Source organism: Xenopus tropicalis, chromosome 6, assembly GCF_000004195.4.
Source record: "Xenopus tropicalis strain Nigerian chromosome 6, UCB_Xtro_10.0, whole genome shotgun sequence".
Lineage (NCBI taxonomy): Eukaryota > Metazoa > Chordata > Amphibia > Anura > Pipidae > Xenopus > Xenopus tropicalis.
The window spans coordinates 13317191-13344799 of NC_030682.2; the positions used below are offsets into that span (position 1 = coordinate 13317191).

General features: G+C 47.4%; 1 protein-coding gene across 1 annotated transcript; it reads left to right on the forward strand.

Annotated features, from left to right (window-relative positions):
- Window positions 1-14610: 14610 nt before the first annotated feature.
- csrnp1 (cysteine-serine-rich nuclear protein 1) lies at window positions 14611-27383 on the forward strand. Its single transcript, NM_001078993.1, has 5 exons — window positions 14611-14700; window positions 23818-23993; window positions 25348-25607; window positions 25974-26270; window positions 26363-27383. The coding sequence occupies exons 2-5, from the start codon at window positions 23822-23824 to the stop codon at window positions 27356-27358; spliced, it is 1725 nt and encodes a 574-aa protein (NP_001072461.1). The 5' UTR covers window positions 14611-14700; window positions 23818-23821; the 3' UTR covers window positions 27359-27383.
- The last annotated feature ends 226 nt before the right edge of the window (window positions 27384-27609 follow it).

Consider the following 27609-nt stretch of genomic DNA (forward strand, 5'->3'; position numbering starts at 1 on the left):
TGTAGTTAAGGGATGTTAATGAAATCAATTAAAAGAACTCGTTCAGATGCCACACTGAGCTATCTGCGCCATTGCTCGTGACCCGCACCCGCCGTGGGATGAATAGAGTCCCATTCCTATTGATCCCTGGGAATGAAATGTACAGGTTCAGCTTGGGTCAAGACTGGCAAGAATGCTGGCTCGCTGCGGAGTCAGACTCGGCTGGGGGGGGGGGTCTCTTCCCTTTTATTATAATGGAGGTGAAGGTGCGACAGAACAGCGTGACTGAACTGTCATCTGGGACTCCAGATAATACATTGTTATTCACAAATCAGCACACGGAGAACCTGGCCAGACCGTACTGAATTTAATCAAACTGCATACTTTTTAATATAAATACCATTTCAGTACCGAATAAAAATGTTATATCCCATAATGCACTTATAGCCATCATTTATAGCCAGTTTGAAAGGTGTGAACATTGTACTTCTTATAATTATATAAGGACTTGGGAAGAACATTATTAGTGCTAAAAAGTGTGTGGGGGGGGAAATCAGGACTTTTTTTTTTTTTTGCTCTGTGCCCAGGTGTAACCAAGTTTCAGGTACAAGGGGCTGGACCTAACCTGTATCCAATAAGAGTATTTGAATAAATTACAAGACCAGACAAACCTGTATCCAATCAGAGCATTAGAATGATCACAGGGCTAGACCAACCTGTATCCAATCAGAGCATTAGAATGATCACAGGGCTAGACCAACTTGTATCCAATCAGAGCATTAGAATGATCACAGGGCTAGACCAACCTCTATCCAATCAGAGCATTAGAATGATCACAGGGCTAGTCCAACCTGTATCCAATCAGAACATTAGAATGGTCACAGGTCTAGACCAACCTCTATCCAATCAGAGCAATAGAATGATCACAGGGCTAGACCAACCTGTATCCAATCAGAGCATTAGAATGATCACAGGGCTAGACCAACCTGTATCCAATCAGAGCATTAGAATGATCACAGGGCTAGACCAACCTGTATCCAATCAGAGCATTAGAATGATCACAGGGCTAGACCAACCTGTATCCAATCAGAGCATTAGAATGATCACAGGGCTAGACCAACCTGTATCCAATCAGAGCATTAGAATGATCACAGGGCTAGACCAACCTGTATCCAATCAGAGCATTAGAATGATCGCAGGGCTAGACCAACCTGTATCCAATCAGAGCATTAGAATGATCACAGGGCTAGACAAACCTGTATCCAATCAGAGCATTAGAATGATCACAGGGCTAGACCAACCTGTATCCAATCAGAGCATTAGAATCCACATATAAATGTAAAGACATCCCTACCGCTTTGAAATGGCCAGGAGAAATATATAATATACAATGTAGCCACAGGTAGACTGTACATTTCAGACAGATGGGCAGTTTTCAGAGTACAGAGATCTCATGTGCAGAGAATTTGTACTAAAGGTCCCTAATTCATAGGAATCAATAAGTCAGACTTTTACCCAAGTGAGCCACAAATGAAATACAATGAGCAAGTATTAGGGGAGAAGCTATAAGGGCAGACCAACCGCCGCAAATCCCATATACATTCCCCTAGTCTGCACCATGCCTTGTAGGTGGATTCCTATGTAGGCTCAGAGTCACTGAGTAAATACAAAGTGAGTAGTACGTGTTACTCATTTGGCAGCAATTTGTAGGAATCAATATTTCAGGGACTTAACCAATTGAGCCACAAAGGAGATAAACTTGGCAAATATTACGGTAGAAGCGGTAGGTAGAGGTTCACCAACCCCCGGAACGGCCATAAATCACCAGGATGATTACCCAAGCAGGTCCATGCCACTGGGCAGATCCTGAGTAGCACAGAGCAATAGCCCTGACACAAGGCAGCGGTTTATGAGCCACTTTTTCTTTATTGTAGTCCTATTTGTCAGCAGCTGGTAGGGCACAGGATTGTTGTTTCTGCTGCTCTGTCTCCTGCCTGACGGGCCAAACGTCACATCTGTGCCCAGAGATCAGCTTGCAAAGCCCCGGCACGGAGGTGCCGCTCAGGACCAATGACAAGACACCCACAGTGAGCGCTATTTATCATGCAGCTGCTTTGGGAAGTCACAGAAAACTAACACTTTAGCCTAGTTGACCACCCAAGCGTTCCGAGCGCACTCTCAAATCAGGATTTAGAATTCTGTTGGGGGTAGATATAATATACATGGTGGGACGGGTTTACTAACATTTACTAGGTATTAGAAGGATAACTATTCATTGCTGGTGCCATGGGTAACTGCACTGGTGCCATTTAGCACCTATGTAAGTAAATTAGCCCTTGTATGTTTATATGAAAAATATATTTATGTTTGTTATTATAGGGAACTCCGGCTTCCAAACCAAAAAAAAAAAAACCTACACAACACAGAAACCTCTACTATACCTATCACTGTAATCTGTTCCTTCAAAAAGTATAAATAAATAACATTTTTATATGCTGAAACAGTTCTTCTCTTTCTGCATTATTTGAAATCCTGGCAGGGGAGGAGGGACTAAAACATTGATGTTACAAACTGTAACAACTTCTCCACAGCTTACAGACAGCATGCAGGAACTACATAACCCACAATGCATTGCACTGTGATGTTCCTTTCCTTATTGACGTCACATGTGCAGCAGGGAATTGTGGGATTGGGAGGAGGCAGGCTGAAGGCAGGCTGAGGGACAGGCAACTACTGTTACATTTTATTTGAGTTACAAAGTAGTCAGCCAGATCAGCAGGGGAACAGGGGGCGTGGCTTAGGGAACAGGGGGCGTGGCTTAGGGAACTGTTCCAAACCATATTATTACATTAAAATTATTACACAAAATCATGAAAAGTCTGCAGATTTTGATGTATATTGCAAAGTTGCTTGAAATGATGTTTTTTTTGGGTGTAGTTGCCCTTTAAATGGCAAGAAGCAACCTCTCTGCTATTGAACTGTTATTGGGTGCTGCTCTGATATCACAATTTCTTATCTAATCGCACATTACTCCACATGTTCCCTAACTGGGGAAGGTTGGCAAAGGTTGGCAAATCAGTGAGAGGATATCTCCATCCTGATACCTAGTGATGGGGCCCCAAAGCAAATTCCCTTTAGGGCCCCCTAATCATTGGTCAGTTAGCCTTTACTCTATAGCCACCCCTACTGACGGTTACCAGGGATAAGATTTGGGCTGAATGCTTATTTGCTGTCCTAGATACTCTTGGAAATTTACACTAAAGACCATTTAAGGTTCTGTGTAGGGCAAACATCTAGACATTCGTAGAACTGTAGAAAGATTATTCATGGAACAATGTTTTCACATCCTTAGTATGACGTAAGACTGGTGCCTTGAAGGCAAACCATCTAGCATACGTGATACACAACATTAATGCCATATAATGTAGCAGAACTATGACACAGGAGAAAATAACTGATAACTGGCACAAACACATTTTAGGAGAAAAACACTTATCAAGCAAGAACCTTTGAGTTGAGCTTCCTGCGCCGTCTCAGAGCTTCTCTGGAGTTTAGTCATCTTCCCTCACACCGTGACTCAAACCACGGAGGAGATCAGTCAGACCGTGCTAAATCCTCCCTAGCATTAACAGCAGGCAAACTCTTCATTAAAATAGGTCACTGTGTCAAGGAACTTGGTGCACTCGTAGCAGCTCCTTCTATCGAGGACCACAACGTTCCTGATGGGTTTCATGTTGTCATGTGAGATATTATATAATATTGCGATGCTGCTATTTTTTACGATTGCTGTTATATGAAGATTTTATTTCCCCCCTGCAGTAGGGGAAAGTATAGTGACTACTTTAGGGCAGTGGTTTAGCCTGATTGTTGGTACCTTGGCCCAGTTTGGCCACCACATCTGGGTGTTTAAACAACCAAAGCAATGACTCTCTGGTACAGTAACAACACTATGGTTTTGCATAACCTGAGCATTCTGTCCTGTAGCAGCCAATGGGCCCAAGCTAGACCTTTAAAGGTTCATGGGCCATTTAGTCGTATATCCAGATAGTTGCCCATAGGAGGTCACTTCATGACTTCAATAGATGCCAACAATGAAGTCAAGCAGTGTCAAAGTCAAGGACACCTGTACATATTTACCATGGAGATGCCGTCCCAGCAACAAGTGTCATAACTACAGCAGTCACAACTGTACAACTACTGAGTCACAAGTCAGAGCCCCTTCTCAATTCAGCCGTCATCCTTTTAGTCTACAGTTTATTTCCATGCATAAGAAGCCATTGGGTAATCTTCATCTCTTTAAATAGGACATGACAGACTTGCAAAACCACATTGGGTATATTTAGCCTGTTACATCTTACTTCCTTGGTGTAGCTCATTCACAGAAAATCATTGGGGATCGGTGCAGGGAACAATATTTTTGTGCTTTTATTGGGTTGATGGGTAACGTTATATGGTTTAGTAAAATTGGACTTATTGAGCTGTCACTGTGGCGAGATTCTGCACCATGGGGTTAGACACGCTCCCAACTGAACAATGTAGAGGTATAGGACAACCAAAAAAAGGACACGTGCAAAAGAGTCCGTGCTCAACAATATAGCTGCCTAGGACAACTAAAAAGTGCTCAGTGACTTTACCAGCAGTTGCATGGGTTGTGGTTTGATGGTGCAACATGGACACTGCAGTCAATGCTTGGGTGCAAGGCACATTATCCTACATCGATGGCAATTTGGACCCTAGCAGATAGCTGCTGAACCTCCAAACTGGAAAGCTGCTGAACAAAAAGTGAAATAACTAAAAAAAAACTACAACTAACAAAAAAATGAAGACCAATTGTCTCAGAATGTGACACTCTACATCATACTAAAAGTGAACTTAAGGCATAACACTGGGTTGGTGAAAACAAATAGAAAGAACTAGCAGCTTGGCTTTATGATCTTGGCAATGGAACAACGGCAAGTGAGGTACCGGGCAATGGACCCTAGACAAACAGGAAGTCAGGCACTGTACATGGGGCAATGAGTTTCAGACAGACAGGAAATGAGCTAGATTGTACAGTAATAGAGGATGAGAATACAAGGTTGTAACATGCCCAGTGTAAATTCCCTGTGGGTTTAGTCATTGCACCTTTATAGGTAGGATGAAGTTAATCTGATAGGTGTTTGTAGGGTTGCTAATATTTGGGTGAAAATATACCAACCTTCCTGTCTATTTCTCTCCTTTTAATAATTATTATAATAATACACTAATAGTAAACTACCATCCGGATGGCAAAACTAGGTGTACCCATCATCCCTTTCCACCCTGTAATTATGATTTACTCTTTTTATGTATAAGGTAATTAGTGCTGTTACTACTGCCTCCCACATAGAATTATTATGAGTGCCAAGACAGACAGGACGGACGGGGGCTTGTTTGGTTGTAACATTGAGTGGCCAAGTGGGTCTGGGGCATATTTACACGGGAAAGAAGATATTAGGAGTTATATTAAGTGTTAATTGTTCACTAAAAAGTATCATGCACACAACTGTTTTAATTGTCCATCTGGATGGGCACGGGGCATGGTCTGGCAGTGCGTTAATAGTAAGTAGTAGGGGGCCAATGACTGCTCACATCCATCCTAGTCCCTAGCTACTACACAGATATATCTAAGACAGGCTTTTGTTGCATTTCTGTAGGAGTATAAGTCTGCCTGCAACATAAACAACATAGACCAATGAAGACAACACCACGTTAAGGAGAAGTTGCACCTACTCTTCCCCCACTTCCCCCGGCAGCCACAATATTTTCATAGTTTATTACTGTCACAGTTTTACTATATATTTTGCCTAACTCAGCTTTCTTTTCACAATCCTTCCCATCATTAATTCTGTCAAAGGCTTAAAATCCTGCAGTGATACAAAATGTTTTCAAGCAGTATGCTTTGTTATAAAGTAAGAATCTCAGCCATAAAGCAGGGCAGGACTGCTGCTTACAATGGGGGGGATCAGATAGGATCTGTGCCACTGTGACAGAATGCTCTGTTATACAGATAGCTAGAATCTCAGCCATAAAGCAGGGCAGGACTGCTGCTTACAATGGGGGGGATCAGATAGGATCTGTGCCACTGTGACAGAATGCTCTGTTATACAGATAGCTAGAATCTCAGCCATAAAGCAGGGCAGGACTGCTGCTTACAATGGGGGGGATCAGATAGGATCTGTGCCACTGTGACAGAATGCTCTGTTATACAGATAGCTAGAATCTCAGCCATAAAGCAGGGCAGGACTGCTGCTTACAATGGGGGGATCAGATAGGATCTGTGCCACTGTGACAGAATGCTCTGTTATACAGATAGCTAGAATCTCAGCCATAAAGCAGGGCAGGACTGCTGCTTACAATGGGGGGATCAGATAGGGTCTGTGCCACTGTGACAGAATGCTCTGTTATACAGATAGCTAGAATCTCAGCCATAAAGCAGGGCAGGACTGCTGCTTACAATGGGGGGATCAGATAGGATCTGTGCCACTGTGACAGAATGCTCTGTTATACAGATAGCTAGAATCTCAGCCATAAAGCAGGGCAGGACTGCTGCTTACAATGGGGGGATGAGATAGGATCTGTGCCACTGTGACAGAATGCTCTGTTATACAGATAGCTAGAATCTCAGCCATAAAGCAGGGCAGGACTGCTGCTTACAATGGGGGGATCAGATAGGATCTGTGCCACTGTGACAGAATGCTCTGTTATACAGATAGCTAGAATCTCAGCCATAAAGCAGGGCAGGACTGCTGCTTACAATGGGGATCAGATAGGATCTGTGCCACTGTGACAGAATGCTCTGTTATACAGATAGCTAGAATCTCAGCCATAAAGCAGGGCAGGACTGCTGCTTACATTAGATGGGATCTGTGCCACTGTGACAGAATCCTTATGTCCCTACAATGGAGATAGTATGACTGTTATGTACATAGCTGTTACATTTGTCGCATGTCCCTCTCCAGGGAAGCAAGTTGTACTATCGATCCCATTCCCTTTCCAAGTCTTGCCCCACTCACGCTGATTATTTACCCTCAAGGACTCGGCTGGAAAATCATTTGCCTTTAGGCCGAGCGTCACAAGATCAACACAGATTTTTTTATAAAATGCAGCTGACAATTCCCCAATGGGAGCCGGTGCAGTTCCAGAGGTGGGGCAGGGCAGAGGGCAGTGCAGTCGCTACTACAGACAACTTTTCCTTGCGCTTCCTTGCACCGAGCAGCTGACACAGCACAAAACTGCTCATCCACAGAAAGGTCCAGTCGTTTGGGCAAAAACAGGCTAATTTGATTACTTTGCTCCTGGACCAACAATCAGATGTGCAGGCGATTTTCAAACTTACCAAGATAGATATCTGGCCAATCCCCAGACAGACATTAATATCTAAGCCCAACAATTTGGCCCCATGTTTGGGCATTCCCAGTACACAGGGGCCAAACAGCCCCCCCAGCCCAATAAATAGTGAGTGTCTATGGCACCTTACAGCCCCCCTGGCATTCCCAGTACACAGGGGCCAAACAGCCCCCCCAGCCCAATAAATGGTGAGTGTCTATGGCACCTTACAGCCCCCCTGGCATTCCCAGTACCCAGAGGCACAAACAGCCCCCCCAGCCCAATAAATAGTGAGTGACTATGGCACCTTACAGCCCCCCTGGCATTCCCAGTACCCAGAGGCACAAACAGCCCCCCCAGCCCAATAAATAGTGACTGTCTATGGCACCTTACAGCCCCTCTGGCATTTGCCAGAACCCACAGATTGCCAGTCTGGGCCTGGAGACATTTCTGCAGAGCCAGGGGGGTGAGGTTGGCACTTTTTTTTTTAGAAATACCTGGATGGCACCGGGGCAGTGACATCAGGGGGCGCGGTGATGCAAAGGGGGGGCGTGGTGACGTAGGGGCAGGTGCAATGATGTCAATGATGTGAAGGTGCGGGATATGACATAGTGGCCTGTGATTGGCCGTATGTCAAGTCAATCCAGGCAGGCAGTTTTTAACCGGGCAACCCATCTAAAAACTGGGCTGTCCCATTCAAAACCGGACAGGTGGCAACCCTACAGGTGGGTGATGTTCAGGTGGTGACAGTAAGTGGGTCAGCCAATCAGATGTTTCCCAGTAAGCCCCAGTGTATAATCACAGCTGGTTCCCTGGCTGTAGTGGGTTGGCAGACCCCCCCCAGCTAAGTACTGATGCCCCACTTTGGTCAATATGCCAGTACTGATGCCCCACCTTGGATAGCCCTTCCTTCCCAACAATACCCTCAGCAGCAGGCTGGCAGAATGTTCAAGCAGGACAAAGGCTGCCGAGGGGCATTCTGGGAATTGTAGTACAACAGCTGTGGCCTGCCATTCTGCCTCTCTCTCTAGCAAATATCTCTTCTGTCTTCCTGGCAGCCAGCTCCTGCCCCAGGGGATCAGACGCACGAAACCAGTTTATCCGCTGTGGGAATGGGGAGACGTGCTACACGTTCTACCTGTGCGACAATCTCCCTCCGCACAAGTTCACAAGCATTTCTGTTTATAAAAGGTGACCCCTGGCAATCCGTGCGTGCCCAGAATGTACCCCAAGGCCCTTCTCTTTGGGGGAATATATATATATATATATATTTTTTTTTTTGGGGGGGTGCATATACATATATGTGTTGGGGAAGCATAAATAAATAAATATATATATATATATATATAAAGTATAAAAATAATTGTGCCCCATTGGAAAGGGCTGGGATAATGTTTATCGTAAGGTAAGATGGTTTTGGGGGTGGAGCTCTAACAGTAGCCTAGTGTGTATAGTAAGGTAAGATGGCATCATCCCACATACTATCCCCCACTTAGTATATATACACCCCAAAACTCAGGAAGGGGAAGGGGCCTTAAGTAAGAACAGGGGATGGGGCAGTAGGGGCAGGGGGGCAGGGGGGTGCATTCTGGGAACACTGCTGCTAAGTGGAGTATAATGGGAATATTTCCGCTGACTGTGAAACCACCTGTTGCCTCCCATTCACATTTGCAGTTTCAGTGCTTTTGGGTAGAAAAATGCCAGTATTGGGATTTCCCATTCAAGTGAATAGAAGGTGGGGGGGCATTTGCAGGTACTGACCCCCTTGCCCTTACTATACACATTATCGCAGTTACAGCTCCTTATCGAGATACCATCTGGGCCAGAAGACTCTGATGGAAGTTTTCAGCGGGAGGGGCATCAAGTCTTTGACTCAAGCAGTGGGCTGGACTAGAAGTCTAATGGCGGCTTACAGCGAGAGAGGCAGGGGGCCATGATGATAATGGCAACTTACAGAGCAGGGAAAGATTTAACCAGTACTGTGCTGGGCCAGGATCCTCATTAAAATACTTGGCTTTGTTCTCCCTCAAACCCCCTCCACCCGACAGACCTGCAGAGTGGCTGGGCTTATTATGCACCTGAAAGGCTTGTGCTTTTCATTCCTGGGCCTGTCCCGGGGTGTGTGTACTCTGCAACATCCTGTGGATTGGCCCCTCTCTGTACATCTGTTAGTAGCCTCACAGCTGGGGGCTGCCCAGAAATAGCTTATGAAGTGTCCAGTGAAAATGACCCCCCCCCCCATGCACTTAGGCAGCTTCACAGACCTTAAGGCATTTACTGTACCACTGTTATTATCAGGGTTGGACTGGGCCAGCAGGACACTGGGAAATAACCCACCGACCCAGACCTGCCCCCCCCCACACTGGGGATGAACCCCCCGATTGCGGCTGCAAGAAAGGTATGTGGCGGGGGGGGGGGTGGTGTCAAAAGAGCTGGAGCTTGTGCCCTGGGGTGGGGGCAGCATCTCTATTGGGCCCCGGACACCCCAGTCCAACATGGTTTACTGTAGGTGCAAATCATATCCCCAATATTTATATCAGTAGGGCTACCCAGCCTGCAACTCTCCAGCTATTTTCCAACTACAACTCCCAGCACCCCCAATCCTTAACTCCCAGCACCCCTAATTCTTAACTCCCAGCACCCCCAATCCTTAACTCATTGCACATAAAGTAACTTATTAAGCGAGTTGGAACTGCCATATTGCTTTCCTCCGACCCATTAGCAGATCTATTATATTCAGATTGTCCTTTCATTAAGAAGAAAGGCATCAAACAGGGTGATTTTCACTCATAACGTGATTCAATTCTAAATAAAGGCGTTTTGGTTTCAGGGGGCGCTTTCCTGATAGGAGCTGATAGGATTGTGAGCAGAATTCTCCGCTCGTCTGGGGGAATGTGTCGGATAATCCATACAAATACACCTGGGCCGGCAGAAAGGCCATTGTAGAATGGGAAGAAATTAGCACCCATCCCCCCCAGCCACCCACCCATTCACCCATGCCTCCCTACACACGACCCATTGAACATAATACAGTGGGAGAAGGACTGTGGGGGAGAAGGGCTAGATGAAGGCCGGCTACTTGCTGCAGTGCCATACAGTATTCTTGTAGTAACATTAATACTTGTAGTACTATAAGCAGCAGGATGTGGGGTGGGGGCCCTATTATAAATTGAAGGCAGTCAGACGCAGGGACAGTGTGTACTGGGGCCTCATAATATAAATGGATAAAGGGACACAGGAGCAGCCGGGGTGTCTAAGGGCCCTAATGGGATTCTGTAACAGACAGTACAACTAGGGGTCCCTATTAATAAAGGCAGTGTGTCTGGGGGTCCCTATTAATAAAGGCAGTGTGTCTGGGGGTCCCTATTAATAAAGGCAGTGTGTCTGGGGGGCCCTATTAATAAAGGCAGTGTGTCTGGGGGGCCCTATTAATAAAGGCAGTGTGTCTGGGGGGCCCTATTAATAAAGGCAGTGTGTCTGGGGGGCCCTATTAATAAAGGCAGTGTGTCTGGGGGTCCCTATTAATAAAGGCAGTGTGTCTGGGGGGCCCTATTAATAAAGGCAGTGTGTCTGGGGGTCCCTATTAATAAAGGCAGTGTGTCTGGGGGTCCCTATTAATAAAGGCAGTGTGTCTGGGGGGCCCTATTAATAAAGGCAGTGTGTCTGGGGGTCCCTATTAATAAAGGCAGTGTGTCTGGGGGTCCCTATTAATAAAGGCAGTGTGTCTGGGGGGCCCTATTAATAAAGGCAGTGTGTCTGGGGGGCCCTATTAATAAAGGCAGTGTGTCTGGGGGTCCCTATTAATAAAGGCAGTGTGTCTGGGGGTCCCTATTAATAAAGGCAGTGTGTCTGGGGGGCCCTATTAATAAAGGCAGTGTGTCTGGGGGGCCCTATTAATAAAGGCAGTGTGTCTGGGGGTCCCTATTAATAAAGGCAGTGTGCCTGGGGGTCCCTATTAATAAAGGCAGTGTGTCTGGGGGGCCCTATTAATAAAGGCAGTGTGTCTGGGGGTCCCTATTAATAAAGGCAGTGTGCCTGGGGGTCCCTATTAATAAAGGCAGTGTGTCTGGGGGGCCCTATTAATAAAGGCAGTGTGTCTGGGGGGCCCTATTAATAAAGGCAGTGTGTCTGGGGGTCCCTATTAATAAAGGCAGTGTGTCTGGGGGGCCCTATTAATAAAGGCAGTGTGTCTGGGGGGCCCTATTAATAAAGGCAGTGTGTCTGGGGGGCCCTATTAATAAAGGCAGTGTGTCTGGGGGTCCCTATTAATAAAGGTAGTGTGTCTGGGGGGCCCTATTAATAAAGGCAGTGTGTCTGGGGGTCCCTATTAATAAAGGCAGTGTGTCTGGGGGTCCCTATTAATAAAGGCAGTGTGTCTGGGGGTCCCTATTAATAAAGGCAGTGTGTCTGGGGGGGCCCTATTAATAAAGGCAGTGTGTCTGGGGGGCCCTATTAATAAAGGCAGTGTGTCTGGGGGTCCCTATTAATAAAGGCAGTGTGTCTGGGGGTCCCTATTAATAAAGGCAGTGTGTCTGGGGGGGCCCTATTAATAAAGGCAGTGTGTCTGGGGGGCCCTATTAATAAAGGCAGTGTGTCTGGGGGTCCCTATTAATAAAGGCAGTGTGTCTGGGGGTCCCTATTAATAAAGGCAGTGTGTCTGGGGGGCCCTATTAATAAAGGCAGTGTGTCTGGGGGGCCCTATTAATAAAGGCAGTGTGTCTGGGGGTCCCTATTAATAAAGGCAGTGTGTCTGGGGGTCCCTATTAATAAAGGCAGTGTGTCTGGGGGGCCCTATTAATAAAGGCAGTGTGTCTGGGGGGCCCTATTAATAAAGGCAGTGTGTCTGGGGGTCCCTATTAATAAAGGCAGTGTGCCTGGGGGTCCCTATTAATAAAGGCAGTGTGTCTGGGGGGCCCTATTAATAAAGGCAGTGTGTCTGGGGGTCCCTATTAATAAAGGCAGTGTGCCTGGGGGTCCCTATTAATAAAGGCAGTGTGTCTGGGGGCCCTATTAATAAAGGCAGTGTGTCTGGGGGGCCCTATTAATAAAGGCAGTGTGTCTGGGGGTCCCTATTAATAAAGGCAGTGTGTCTGGGGGGCCCTATTAATAAAGGCAGTGTGTCTGGGGGGCCCTATTAATAAAGGCAGTGTGTCTGGGGGGCCCTATTAATAAAGGCAGTGTGTCTGGGGGTCCCTATTAATAAAGGTAGTGTGTCTGGGGGGCCCTATTAATAAAGGCAGTGTGTCTGGGGGTCCCTATTAATAAAGGCAGTGTGTCTGGGGGTCCCTATTAATAAAGGCAGTGTGTCTGGGGGTCCCTATTAATAAAGGCAGTGTGTCTGGGGGGGCCCTATTAATAAAGGCAGTGTGTCTGGGGGGCCCTATTAATAAAGGCAGTGTGTCTGGGGGTCCCTATTAATAAAGGCAGTGTGTCTGGGGGTCCCTATTAATAAAGGCAGTGTGTCTGGGGGGGCCCTATTAATAAAGGCAGTGTGTCTGGGGGGCCCTATTAATAAAGGCAGTGTGTCTGGGGGGTCCTATTAATAAAGGCAGTGTGTCTGGGGGTCCCTATTAATAAAGGCAGTGTGTCTGGGGGGCCCTATTAATAAAGGCAGTGTGTCTGGGGGGCCCTATTAATAAAGGCAGTGTGCCTGGGGGGCCCTATTAATAAAGGCAGTGTGCCTGGGGGTCCCTATTAATAAAGGCAGTGTGCCTGGGGGGCCCTATTAATAAAGGCAGTGTGTCTGGGGGTTCCTATTAATAAAGGCAGTGTGTCTGGGGGGCCCTATTAATAAAGGCAGTGTGTCTGGGGGGCCCTATTAATAAAGGCAGTGTGCCTGGGGGGCCCTATTAATAAAGGCAGTGTGCCTGGGGGGCCCTATTAATAAAGGCAGTGTGTCTGGGGGGCCCTATTAATAAAGGCAGTGTGTCTGGGGGGCCCTATTAATAAAGGCAGTGTGTCTGGGGGGTCCTATTAATAAAGGCAGTGTGTCTGGGGGGCCCTATTAATAAAGGCAGTGTGCCTGGGGGGCCCTATTAATAAAGGCAGTGTGCCTGGGGGTCCCTATTAATAAAGGCAGTGTGCCTGGGGGGCCCTATTAATAAAGGCAGTGTGCCTGGGGGGCCCTATTAATAAAGGCAGTGTGCCTGGGGGTCCCTATTAATAAAGGCAGTGTGCCTGGGGGGCCCTATTAATAAAGGCAGTGTGCCTGGGGGGCCCTATTAATAAAGGCAGTGTGTCTGGGGGGCCCTATTAATAAAGGCAGTGTGTCTGGGGGTCCCTATTAATAAAGGCAGTGTGTCTGGGGGTCCCTATTAATAAAGGCAGTGTGTCTGGGGGTCCCTATTAATAAAGGCAGTGTGTCTGGGGGTCCCTATAATAAATGGGATACAGGAGCAAGCAGTGAGTTTAGGAGCCCCTATTATAAATCAGATGCAGTAACAGTCAGTGTGCCTGGGGGTCCCAATATAAAGATATAAAGGGATACATAACCAAGCAGTGTGCGGGGGGGGGGGGTTATTATAAATGGGGTGCAGAAGGCAGAGTGTCTTTTGGGTCTTATTATAATTAGGGTGTTGTAGGGGGCAGTGTGTCTGGGAACCCCAATAATAAATAGGGTGCAGTATTGGGTAATATATCTGGGGACCCCTATAATAAATAGGCAATGAGTATGGGGTTCACTATAATAAATAGGGTGTGAGTGAGTGTGGGGGCTTCCTATAATACATGGCTGGCAGCAGGCAGTGTGTCCCCCTAATTAATGGGACAGAGCAGCAGGCAGGGGGGGTCCCCCTAATTAATGGCACAGAGCAGCAGGCAGGGGGGGTCCCCCTAATTAATGGGAAGGTGCAGCAGGCAGGGGGGGTCCCCCTAATTAATGGGAAGGTGCAGCAGGCAGGGGGGGTCCCCCTAATTAATGGGAAGGTGCAGCAGGCAGGGGGGGTCCCCCTAATTAATGGGAAGGTGCAGCAGGCAGGGGGGGTCCCGCTAATTAGTGGGAAGGTGCAGCTGTGCAGGAATGATGGGGGAGCAGTAGCAGGCAGCATGCCGATCCCTGTGCCTCAGGGGAGGGGGCACAGTGTATGGGAGAAGGAGCGCAGGAAGCAGAGTGTGGGCTGGGGGGAAGGAGGAGGCGGAGGGCCGGGCCGGGGCGGAGGGAAGGGCCGGGTTACTCACTGGCTGCCCGGCCTGTCTGGCTCCCTGTCACCGCCTGCGTCACCAGCCCAGGAGTTTTTCCACTGACGAAAAAGGCAGAGCTCCCGGTGCGGGCAGGCAGAGCTGGGGGAGCAGCGCAGGGAGCACATCGCTACCGCCGGACTATGAGCAGCAACTAGCGCCGCCAGCGCCCCATTGTGCAGCAGGAGCCCGGGCAAGGTGAGCCACAGGCTGGGGGGCTGCACAGTCACAAGTCGGGGTTCGGGGCAGTTATGAATGGGGGAGAGGGGTTTGAGAGGGGGTCGGTGCCTGGGGGGGTGCAGGGGTGCTTTGCTCTATTTCCCACACTAGGGGCGCCTGACGCTGGGAGAGGCTGAGGGTGCAGCGCTGGGTACAAAGGCTCCAGCCCGTAACACTGACTGATACTACAGCCCGGGCAGCCGGAGCAGCGCCGCTCAGCGGGGAAGGCGCGACCTCTAGTGTTGGAACTAAGGAACTGCACCCTGGGCTCTTTAAATGTTTGGCGCTCAATAGTGTCAGCTGGAACTTCTGTCCCTTGTCTGGAAACATTCTGTCCCTTGTCTGGAAACATTCTGTCCCTTGTCTGGAAACATTCTATCCCTTGTCTGGAAACATTCTATCCCTTGTCTGGAAACATTCTATCCCTTGTCTGGAAACATTCTATCCCTTGTCTGGAAACATTCTATCTCTTGTCTGGAAACATTCTATCCCTTGTCTGGAAACATTCTATCCAGTTCTGTTGGTCTGCTTGGTATTCCCACTGCTTTCCTACCTGTATCGATTTTTCTTATTTGCCATTGGGCTGGATGAGTTCTGTTTTGGGGGGTTGTTTTTCTGTTTGGGGGACAGTGCCAGGCAGGGCTGGACAGGGCACCTTGTTAGATATATTAAGTGTTTGGGTACACACATAGAAGCCCTGTGGCTCTGACTGAACCAATCCCTGCCCATTGTATGTAACCCCCCCCCCCCTCCTTCAGAGCTGCCCCCTGTCTCCTCTTACTCATGTGAATGTTTGGGCAGCCCTGCACTTTGCTTGTGTGTACTTTCCTGATAAGATGGCTCTGTGGTTACAGCCTGGCTGCTGTTTTGATACTGCCTTATAAACAACACCCCCCCCCCCCCCAATCTGCTGCTGCTTCTAGTTACTGTCTCAGATGTTGGGTTATTGTTGTGCAACTTTTACAATCAACACTTTTCTATGTTTGTGTGCTATGGGAAGCACAAGTTGGAATTTACTAATTTACATCATTCTGGGCAATGGTATGTGGATAGGATGTGTGTGTGTGAGGCCTCACTCATTCATACTACTGTCTGCCCTAAAGAGCTTACAATTAAATCAGATTTTAGGCAAAAAGTGGAAAGGAAGGGGGGTGGTCATCTGATTGGCTGTGACTCACAGGAGAATTTGCTGGAAGTTACCCTTATGTTTGACAATGGACAGAGAGGGGTGTTACTGCTGCCCCACACCGGGGCATTAATCCATTAAGAGCACTCACTGGACTTGACACGTTTGGCCTGACCACAATGCACTGCAACATGGGCCTGAAGGGGATATAACCACCTATTTTGGCACCTCCTTGTGTATTCCAGTTGTATCACCCCCCCCCCCCCCCCCAAGGCCAACACCTGAGTTACTATGAAAGTACAGGGTATTGCTTGGCAGCCAGTTTCATTGGGACCGAAGGTCACTTTTCTGTTTGCAGCAGTGCTGTAAAGTGATGACTAAGGCTTGAAGCCTATTGCTGTCTAGCTGATTGCCTAGTGGTCATTAATGTTATTAAGTTCTGATATATATGGCATAAGGACTATGGATATATGGACTAACATTCCCAGAGCTTTTGGGGGGGATTCTGGGACTTGTAGTTCATAACATCATATGGCTGAAGTGGCTAATAGTCCTAATGTATGTGTATCTATATTTATAAAGTGCTACTTATGTACGCAGCGCTGTACAGTACAATAAATGAGCAAACGTTGAGGCTATAACTTTGGCTGCTCACTTCTAAAACTAAATCTGCTGGGAATATTTAGCTGTGAATTTCCCACTTCCTGTTCCATCTGTACAGGAAGTGAGCAGTGCAAAAGGATCCCCCTCCCAACCCTGGTGCATTCTGCAATTCCCATATCTGAGTATTATTTTCTACTGTATTTGTCCCAAGGTTGGCATGGGGCTGTACTTCCCCTTTAATGAGCTTTTATTCTCCTACTTATTGAGCCGCTTGCCTTGTGCGGCTCATTATTATTATTATTATCTCATTATTATTACTATGATCATTGTGATTACCGTTGTTGTGTTTATTGGATCCCGTGTCGTTAAGGTGACTGGCTGCTAATTGCCTCGTAATTAACGCGTGAGCCCTGGCTATTGGCGCTGAGAGTCGCCCAGATATTTCCCAGGCACCAGAGGGCTAAACTACTTCCCCGCAGGGGTCCCGGCGATTCCCCCGCTCCCTTGCACTCATATTGGCTGAGATGCCAGAAGACACCGTCTCCTCCTCCTCCCCCCCATTAACCCCCCCCCCCAGCCTTCTGCATTACTTCCATCCCCCACTTCCTTGCCCTGCATTGTATTCTGTGGGAAATGCTCTTATCTATGGAGGGGGGGGATTGTGTGCTGCATCTGGGTATGTGCTGCATCAGGCAGGTGCAATAGAGGGGTACAGGTGCCAGCGAACATAGTGCCCCCCCAGGTCCCCCCGCTTGTTTCCGGCAGTGGGTACATTGCCCGGCTCTTGGGAAATTCTCCAGGAAAGGAGATGGGCTCATTGTTGTAGCAACTGGCCTTTTCCACGCTGTCCCTTCCCTGCGTATCCGCCAGGCTTCCGTGGATTTAATTGGCAGCTACTTGGCGTGCACCCCCGTGACTCATGGTACAGGCCGACCTGTTTATGTTCTGATGGGTTTCTACATCCTTGGACAATGTTGGACTAAAACTCCCACTACCCGAGGGGGTTACTGTTCAACAACAGCAGGGTCACAATCTGACCGTCCCTCTATATACTGTTACTTTATGATATAGCGCCAACGTATTCTGCGGCGTAGCTAATGGAGGATTCTGGGATATGTAGTACAGGGGGCCAGGTTGATATGATGTGGATGGGGGTTGAAAGCAGGGCAGGTAGGATAGTTTATGGGATGTTATGGTGAGAAGTGCCCAAACCAGTTCCTCTGCTCCCTGTACTGGGGGAGAAAAACAAATGAATGGCAGGCCTCTTCCCATTGGCCATGGCTGCGGATGTAACAAGTTATATAATTGGGCTGTACTCCTATTTTAAAGGGAAACTGCTCCAACCCTAAATGGAATCATTCCATTTGTTTTATGGCCCCCCTAACTTTGCGGATATCCCTATATTTATGTTTACATAGGTGCAGGAGCTGCCATATTGCTTCTATCTAGGTTAGGATTAGCCTTACAATAGGGGGCCATGGGCACCATCCTGTTCGGCTCAGTACAAACAATCAAGTCTTGTGTCTGAATCAACTGAAATCTGTATATTTGTACAATACCCCCCCCCCCCCATGATGCAGATGTGCAGCCGGGTAGGTGAATGGGGCTATTATAGCGCCGCGTATCCTCCCTCCCCGAGGATAATAAGTAATGATTAGCCTGCCGGCCCGGAGCCAAGTTTAATAATAAGGAGGAAAAAAGAATCCTGCCGTACGGCTTTTCTAATCTGCTGGGTGTTTGCACGTTAATGCCCCAGTGCAAAGTGTCTCACAAGTACACGTGCGACTCTCGCAGCCTGTAAACAGGTGTCCTGCTCTCGGAACGGAAGGGGGGGGCATCAGAAACCGGTTCAGTTTCACAAATGTACAGTTCAAAAGAGTTTATTTTTTAACCCAAAACCCCTTTCATACTTCCACCTGTTTGTGGGGTTTCGTTTAAAGGGGAAGTTCACCTTTCAAATGTTATATTTGAAGCTGGAGTATTTCTTTTTTTGTTTTGGCCATTTGCAACTTTTATTATTGCAGTTTTAGAATTTGCAGCGGCTCTGTGGTTGCTGGGGTGCCTCTTACCCAAGCAACCGAGCAGTGGTTCAGAATGCTAGATGGGAAGATAAATCAAACAATGTAACAATGGCAATAAAAACCATTGGGGTGGCTGCATTTTAATCTCAGAAAGACAAATAGAAGACCAATTGAAAAGCTGCTAAGAATCAGTCAATCGATAACATATTAGAAGTTTATATAGAGATGAACTTTATCTAGTATCATTCAGAAGGTTGACTTTTTTTTTTTTTAATTTATAATTAGAAGTGCGCCCAATCGGAAGCAGGTGTGTGGCCCAGCCAATTAGCTGCTCTCTTAGCAGAATGGCATTCTGGGTAGCCATATGCAAAAGACAGGAAAAAGAGGTGGTGGCAATGGTGTAACTACTGGGGGGGGGGGGGGGGGGGGGGGGAGGGGATGTGGCTGCTCCATTGGCCTGCCCCCTCCCATGGTGATAAATAGACATAGTCATTAAATAATATTTCCTATCCTGTATATATGGGAGTTCCAGAAATCCCCTTGGTCCTGGGCACATTGCCCTGAGCAGACCGTACCATTCTGAAAGAGGAATAGTAACCCGTGTAAAGTACCTGCTACTTGGTGCGGCCCAACTGCAACTCCAGGGGCCGCAAGTACTTCCCTTATTTGCCCCAGTTGGGGGCGGGGAGGGGGGTAGAAGGATTTCTAACAATGGAGACATTGGCTGGAAAGTTCTGTAAGTGGATCCCAACCTTCCCTGCTGAAACGCACAGGAATTTCCTGCTTGTGAAAGAAATTTTAAAGTTTACTATTGACTCATTTGCTTGTTTCCACCCAAAAATTGAAAAATAGGAGGGGGGGTGCTGGGGATGCGCTGTTCCCTCCCCCACACTCCAAATACTTACAGGCAGGTTAGTAATAAAATAAAACTGTTTGTGTGACCTTAGATTGTAAGCTCACTGGGGCAGGGACTGATGGGAATGTGATAGGGACCTTAGATTGTAAGCTCACTGGGGCAGGGACTGATGGGAATGGGATAGGGACCTTAGACTGTAAGCTCACTGGGGCAGGGACTGATGGGAATGTGATAGGGGCCTTAGATTGTAAGCTCCACTGGGGCTGGGACTGATGGGAATGTGATAGGGACCTTAGATTGTAAGCTCACTGGGGCAGGGACTGATGGGAATGGGAGATAGGGACCTTAGATTGTAAGCTCACTGGGGCAGGGACTGATGGGAATGTGATAGGGACCTTAGACTGTAAGCTCACTGGGGCAGGGACTGATGGGAATGTGATAGGGACCTTAGATTGTAAGCTCACTGGGGCAGGGGCTGATGGGAATGTGATAGGGACCTTAGACTGTAAGCTCACTGGGGCAGGGACTGATGGGAATGTGATAGGGACCTTAGACTGTAAGCTCACTGGGGCAGGGACTGATGGGAATGTGATAGGGACCTTAGATTGTAAGCTCACTGGGGCAGGGACTGATGGGAATGGGATATTTAGATTGTAAGCTCCACTGGGGCAGGGACTGATGGGAATGGGATATTTAGATTGTAAGCTCCACTGGGGCAGGGACTGATGGGAATGGGATATTTAGATTGTAAGCTGCACTGGGGCAGGGACTGGTTGAACGTTATCTTTCTGTCTCTTTAAATGCCCCCCCCTTTCCCCTGCGCTGGGTGGGAGCGCTGGTGCCAGACAGGAATTCCTGCGGGCTCGGTCCTGCGACTCGTGTACTTGTTGGAAAAGCTGTTTTTAGTAAAATAGATGAGTAAGGTGCCTGCGCCAAGAACAGAATGTCTTTTTTGGCAGTGGCCGGTGTGGCGGATTATTTTATTTCGGGTTATTAAAAAAAAAAAAAACTAAGGTTAAATGGACCTTTTTGTGCCTTTGTGGCGCAGCGGGCTTAGCGCTATTTATTTATTTTGTCCCCTTTCTGCTATTTTGAGAAACATCCCCGGTTTGGGGGGGCAGAGATCCGTTATATAAACACACAGGACGTTTAAGCTGATTCTCCTGCATGATGGAATACACATGTATGTACATGAGAATAAACATGTATACGCTGCAATGATACGGGGACGCCTCCCTTGGCTCAGTGGCGCTGTCCAACTGCGATCAATACGGATCAATGCAATTACTTGGGCTTTCCGTGCCAGTGGCGCTCTAAGTGCATTTCCTGCGTCGCTGAAATATTAATGAGCGGGCAGGTGTGTCGGGCCTAATGCGCTGTCCGGCAGCTTGGGGTGTATGGAAACAGGGTTGGACCGGGCCAGCGGGACACTGGGAAAAAAAACCCCAGTGGGAGGTGTGGCATGAGAGGGCCAGGGGTGGAGGGACTAGAAGGAACAGGTTGTACCGGGCCCCCTTGGATAATTTTTCTGCAGGGGGGCCCAGACAGAGTTATAGCGCTACAGACTTACAGCAGACCCAATCCTTGCCTGCGCCCCCCCCCAGATTGCTGCCTCTGGGTAGCAGCCCCTGTGGGCCTCATCCCCCTGTCCAACCCTGTATGGAAGGACTGAGAGATATCCATTCTGATAGGGCTGATCTGTTGGGTATTGAACAATATCAGCCAGTGTGGGGCATTATGGGTAGGGATATGCAAACATTTGTTTCCCCCTTGCCCCCAACTTTTGACTGAGTTCCTTCGCAGCAGTGTTGTAACCCTTGCAGGCTGCAGCGGCCTTGGGCTGCATTTAGTTAGGCATGTACTAAATACTCCAGGGAGGGGGGGGGGGGCTCTGCCTGAACTAGTGAACTCTGCCCTGTGTCAACAGAAGTGGTTTGTGCGGATAAGGGGGGGTGTGAGGGTTTGCTTTCAGCTGAGTATTTTTGTTTTTGGCCTAATGGGCCACAGTGGTGGCGTGCAAAGGCCACAGCGGCAGGAATGGTAGCCCAGCGGCTGGCTGCAAAGGAATGCTAATTGCCCACTGGGGGCACGTAGTCATATTCTGTATAATCTATACTGGGAAGGGGAAGGCCTGCACTGGGAATTGGTTATACTGCTGGTATATAATATGGCCACTAGAGGTGCTGTTCTACTGTGGGATGGGACTTGCAGTTTAACACCAAAGTGAAAGCCTTGGAGTCGCAAGCAGCAGTGCTGATAAGCAAGCAGGAAGCCATTAAGCTGCAGAGCCGGGTCGTTAGGAGCACTTAGCGTTAAATGTAACAGCAGTAATGTGGCCCCCATCTCACATAACAGGGTGGTAAATAATTAACCAGCTCCTTGCCTGCTGGCAGTGCCAATATAGCCCTAATTCCCTTTTAATCACCTGCCCCAGTACATTTTGGTAGGTTAAGAGTTTGCCGGCGCATCTCTTATTTATCGCCCACCATTAATACGGGCGCTTGGGTGTCGCCAACAGAATGTTAAATCCTTTCCGCCCTTGGCACGGCCGCTTGTCTTTCCCCGCTGTCACCCTGAGACCCTCGGCTTGTCCCTGGCACACTCCTTCCGGATAGGGGTGCCCTGCCAAGTCTGTTTGTCACACTTGTCCCCTGTGCCATCTGTGGGGTGGGGGGTGTAACTGGCACAGGAGGAAGAAAGGAAAGCGGTGCCAATAGGATTCTGCATCACTTTATGGTATAATAGAGATGAACAAATCCAAGAATCCTTATTAATGCTTGGGGGGGTTATGTAGATTCCTAGCTTGTCTGCATTTTACCCCACACTTTCTATTTCTGTCAGGGTTGGGGCAGGCAAGGGAGGCTGTTAGGGCATGATGGGTATTGTAGTGCTTCAATATCTGTGTTGTCCCTCCACATTGGCTTGCATATGAATATCCCGGTGTTGATATAACTGTGCCCATGCTTACCTGTTGACCTATTTCTTTGTGCCGCCACTTGGCTCCCTATTGGCCCCCCTCACTGCCGGCAGGGGTGACGCCAGCAAACAGCCTGCTCTTACGTAGAAGGAAGTTTCCCAATTCCTGCAGCAGCAGCAGCAGCGACCGCCGTCACCGTATCCCTCACCATTCCTAGTCACGTCTGCCCACAAACAGTCATACGCAGACTACTGACTCAGTCACGGCTCCTAGTCATATTCTGCCTCTGCCGCCCCCAGGCAGCGGCCACTAGACTCTGTGTCACCTTCTCTAACTGCCACCCTGGCATGTACCGACTGCCCCCTCCTCCTCCTCATTGAATCAGAGCACTCGCCCAGGGTTCATAATAGATTAATTGTAGGGGCACAAATATCTGCCGTGTCTTGTAAGCAAAGAATTAACCTGGATAATCAGCAATTCATTTAGGTGCATGCTGCGGGCTGAGCTGATTTCTGTGTAGCCATGCTTGTATGGATACTAGTGACACCCTATTGTAAAAATATTTTAAAGTTTTACATCTGTCTGACCAAAAATAAACAGATTTTTTGATTGATAAATCATTATTGAGCCTTCAATGACATTTGTCTCCATGTTTCTGAAACCGTTGTATCCCGCCCCGCTGTTATCTGCCTTGTAAACATGTGCCCTATTGCCCTGGTTCAGCTTGAATGGCTGCCCCCGAGTCTGCACTGCGGCTTTATTATATTCCCAAGCAAACGCACAAGGTGACATTGTATTTACATGCACACACAAACATTTCCTTTGTTGGTCTTACTGGTCCTTTAATTGATTTCTCTTGAACCCGGCAGGATGGGGAGATTTTTCCTTTATTTTAAAAGCATGCAAGGAATACATATATTTATACACACTAGTAGTACGCTTCTTTAATTTTAATGTTGTATATATTCATTTATTATAGTCCTTAAGAATAGTAATGCAGATCATGTTTACTACAAAATATTTTAATATAAAAATATAATCTTGTATTCTCATTTTTTTAAAGCAAAATATTCCTAAAACCATAAGAAATGAGTATTTTTGATACATGCGTTTCTCTGTGCTGGCAGCTGTGGCCTAATTAGCTGGCGATGGTTTGGGGTATAAGAGGTGCTTGTGTTCAATGGGGCTGAGATGGTTATTGGTACAAGCAGTGAAGGGGTTAATGAGCCCAGCAGGTAAAGACTGCAAGGGGGTCCTTTCTGGACAAACAGGGGGGGATCTATTGTTTGAGGTTCATCCTTTCCACGTGTCTCGGGGCCGACACAATCCAGGGAGGATGAATGCAGTCGACAGGCTTTTATTTCAGCAGTCGGATTCATTCTTCACTCCCTTCATTTCCCCAGGGGCTCACACCATGTAAATTGCAGAGAGAATGTATCCCCCCAAGGCTTCCCTGGCATTTATTATTATTATTATTGTTTCTGTTTCCCTCTGTCAATGAGCTCCCCATCAGGTGAATGAGGGACCCATATACACTCATATACTAAATATCATTATCCTATTGCTCCAACAGGCCTATGAAACGCGCAACCATGAGCGGGGTCCTGAAGCGCAAATACCAGGCGTTGGAAGAGGACTCCAACTACTCATCTTCCTCTGCGTCGCCGTCTTCTTCCCTGACGTCATCGGGCAGCGACTCGGACGAGGATTACAGCCACGATGCCAAGCTCTTCATCACGGATTTTACCCGTGAGTGGCTTCATTTTTATTTCTATTATTTCTAGGGATTTATTTAGAATCTCCCATTATCAGATAAATGTTCCGATCCTTAAGTGTAAGGTGGAAGACGCACGGAGCTACTTTGTAGCAGCTACTAAATGTCAGAAAATAGCCCGCCATAGACAATACTGAGAATTGCTACTACTAAAATGCACATAGAGACAATGATCAGTAAATGATCAGCATTTTGTAGCCATTACAAGTAGCTGCTACTAGTAGCTCTGTGTGTCTTTACCCTAATGGCATATGGAGCGTTTTTGTGCCGCAGTGGTTTGTCCCCCACTCATGGTTCAACAAAACACTCAACAAGTGGGTCCTAGTGGCGTTACCCTTTGGGCCACAGACTGGACCAGTCGGTACCATGTTTAGACCCTTATAGCAATCCCAATACAAAATCTGGTTTGAGGTGGATTCTAAGGGTTTACTAACCAATCAGGTTGAAAGACCTAATTGTCCGAGAGTTATCATTAGCTTGGAGATTTCGGGTGAAAGGCAAACTTGCTTTTGACAGCCACAAGTTTCTAGATTGTGCCAAAATAGAAGGTATTCCAAAAAACTACTAGGCCATAGGGAGTGAAGATGTTAATCTATCGAACCCCCTGCTCTGTTGTCCCGTCTCTCCCCCAGGAAGACATTCATTAATGTTGCCCACATGGGATGCAGAAGGACACATGCAAGCATGTGATATACAAACCAATCCATATATTGATCCGCCAGTGTTTCTAAACCATGTAACTATTTTCTGGCTCAGTTTCCCTGGTTGGTTTGTCGTTAATATGAGCTGATTGTGTCAAGCTAATAAACTCGTTGGCTGGACAATGAGGAGATGAGTTTACTGTATCTGTCTGAGTAATTACCAAATGCACAAAAAGATTAATGGATCAAGTTGCCCATTTTCCCATCATCCATAGTCTGTTGTCTGGTCATTCCAGTAGCTCAAATTTTTAATGAAACTTCAATTAAAATCCTGATTTACATGGGGTTAATCTTTACCGGTGTCACCAGCTAATCTGCTTCTCTCATCTTGCGCTCAACTCCATAATGGAATCTCAATAGGTAGCATAGTTTCCTTGGGTGTCACAATTCCCCGGCACCTGAGTAAACATTCACAGATGTCGGCCTTTGGAAACCAGATCCACTTAGCAGAAAGGCTCTGCATTGCTTCTCCAGTTCTGCATAGGCTAAATAGAAAGAAATACTTTGACGTTTTTTTATTCATTATCTTCACAACTTTTGATTGGTTGACGCCGATTCATTATGAACATGGTATTAAAAATAGAACGCCTATAGACCAATTTTTTATATTTAGCAATTTCTATTTCAGCCACATCCATATTAAAGAAAGAGAAGCGCTTTAAGAAGAACAAGGTTTTGTTCGACCGGGTGGTGGTGTTTTACTTCCAGCGATGTCAGGGGTTCACCAGCGTCCCCAGCCGAGGCGGCTGCACGCTCGGAATGAAGCGAAGGCACAGCTACAGCAGGCAGTACACGTTGGAAGAGTTCTCCAAGGAGCAGCTGAGCCGGCGGAGGGAAAAACTGAAAGAGAGGTTAAAAGAGGAGAAACTCGAGTCTTTAAGGAACATGGTAATTGTCTATTATTATTATTATTATTATTATTAACATTCATTTATGAAGAGCCAACATATCCCGCAGCGCTGTACAATAAGTGGGTTTCAAACACTGGGCAAGAGGTAAAGAGAGCCCTGCCCAAAAGAGCTTACAATCTAGAATATGGTCTCTTTTATGTGTTTAAAATCCATCTGCTAAACTGGGACTTGGTGGGAGACTGGGACTTGGTGGGAGACTGGGACTTGGTGGGAGACTGGGACTTGGTGGGAGACTGGGACTTGGTGGGAGACTGGGACTTGGTGGGAGACTGGGACTTGGTGGGAGACTGGGACTTGTTTTCCAACCTAAGTAATGTTTATGGGTTTTATTATTTTATTTCAGCTAACGTTGAATGGTACCATAGTGTCTCAAAAAGCCAACAACCTCTCCATCGACGACATCTGCGACGAGGACATTGACATGAACGGCGCCGAAGTTGAAGACGGTTTCTCTCCGCGGATGTACCCACCCAGGGAACGGCGGGCTTTGCTCAAAAGGGAAGGTGTCAAGAAGATTGACAAATCGGAGAAACATGAGCTTAATGAGATCCGACGCTCCAGGGAAGACTGCGGCTGCAACTGTCAGGATTTTTGTGAGCCGGAGACCTGCAGCTGTACCATAGCCGGGATTAAGTGCCAGGTAAGGGCGGATCAGTTTGGTGGCTGTAGATCTACTCTAGCACTTAAGGTGTTTGCAGCCTCCTACAAATCTTTCCCTGCTCTTTGTTTCAGAGAGACCATTCGATGTTCCCATGCGGATGTACAAAAGACGGTTGCGGCAACCGGAATGGAAGAGTGGAATTTAATTCATCCCGGGTTCAAACCCACTTCCTCCACACGGTCATGAGGCTGGAGCTGGAGGAGAAGCATCAAAACAACGACCGCAAATTAGAAGCCGAGGATTCTGCGAACGAGCGGCTGAATCCATTTGCGGGCGTGCCGGTGGGCAAAGGCTCGAGCGAGGAGAGGGCTACCCCATTAACGCCGGCGTTTCAGTTCAGCATGGATATCGAAGTCGCCGGGGACGACAGCTGCAGCAGCGACATGACCGATACCTCTTCTTCGTCCAATCAGAGCGAAGACTCTGAAGAGCCATACGAAGCTGCTTCCTCGGATAAATCCCAGCTGGACGTCGACGACGACTACCTGGCGAGGATTCTTCATTTCAACGACTCCGAATACGAGGAGAATAGCAGTGACTGTCAGGATAACCTGAGCTTTTTCCACCCGACAGATTTCTTTTGCGACAACGTTTACCAGCCAATCTCCGGCACGGACAAACCTGCTTCCGGCCCCTACTCGAGCTCTTTCCCCAAGTGCATCGATGATAATGCCAACCAGGACGCCAGCTGTTTCTCTGACGAGGTGGCATCTTTAACCACTTCTGATGGACCTTCTGACTATAGTTCCTCGCAGGCGGAGTCGCACTCCAAGAGCTACACGGATATCAGCCTCTCCTCGGATTCCTTGGATTTATTTCAGGCGTATCCAGACTACAATCTTGGACCCCTTTACAACTCCTTGAAGGAATATGAAAATTTGGATAACTTATCCTTTCAGCTACCTACCTTCCCCGGAATTGCTCCATCCGGAGACCAGACTACTTGCTTTCTGGAATCCTTAATTGGCCTGTCCGAGTCCATTCCCGATACCCCCGTCCCTTTTACAGACAATCAGCTTTTGGAAGATGCCTTCAAGTCGTCCTTAATGGAAACGATGACCGTCTAAATGAGGAAGGGGTGAAAAAAAAAAATAAATGGGGGAAATTTCTGGTTTAAAAAAAATTCTATATATTGATATGGGGATGTGCAAGGAACAATTCTCACCTTTTTTTCCAGTGGAGTTTTTTTTCTATAAAGACAATGCTTTTTGGAATACTGCCGCCTCGCCCCCCCTGCGTCCGATTGAAGAAAATACCCGCAATTTTTTTTTTTTTTTTTCCTATCCAAAAGACTTTGTACATAAGACGTTAAAGATGA

Bases quoted from the DNA above. Each gene is read 5' to 3' on its own strand.
- csrnp1 (NM_001078993.1), top strand. From the start codon at position 23,822: ATGAAACGCGCAACCATGAGCGGGGTCCTGAAGCGCAAATACCAGGCG. The intron at 23,994-25,347 runs GTGAGTGGCTTC...TTTCTATTTCAG, and splicing joins CTTCATCACGGATTTTACCC to CCACATCCATATTAAAGAAA. The intron at 26,271-26,362 runs GTAAGGGCGGAT...TCTTTGTTTCAG, and splicing joins TAGCCGGGATTAAGTGCCAG to AGAGACCATTCGATGTTCCC.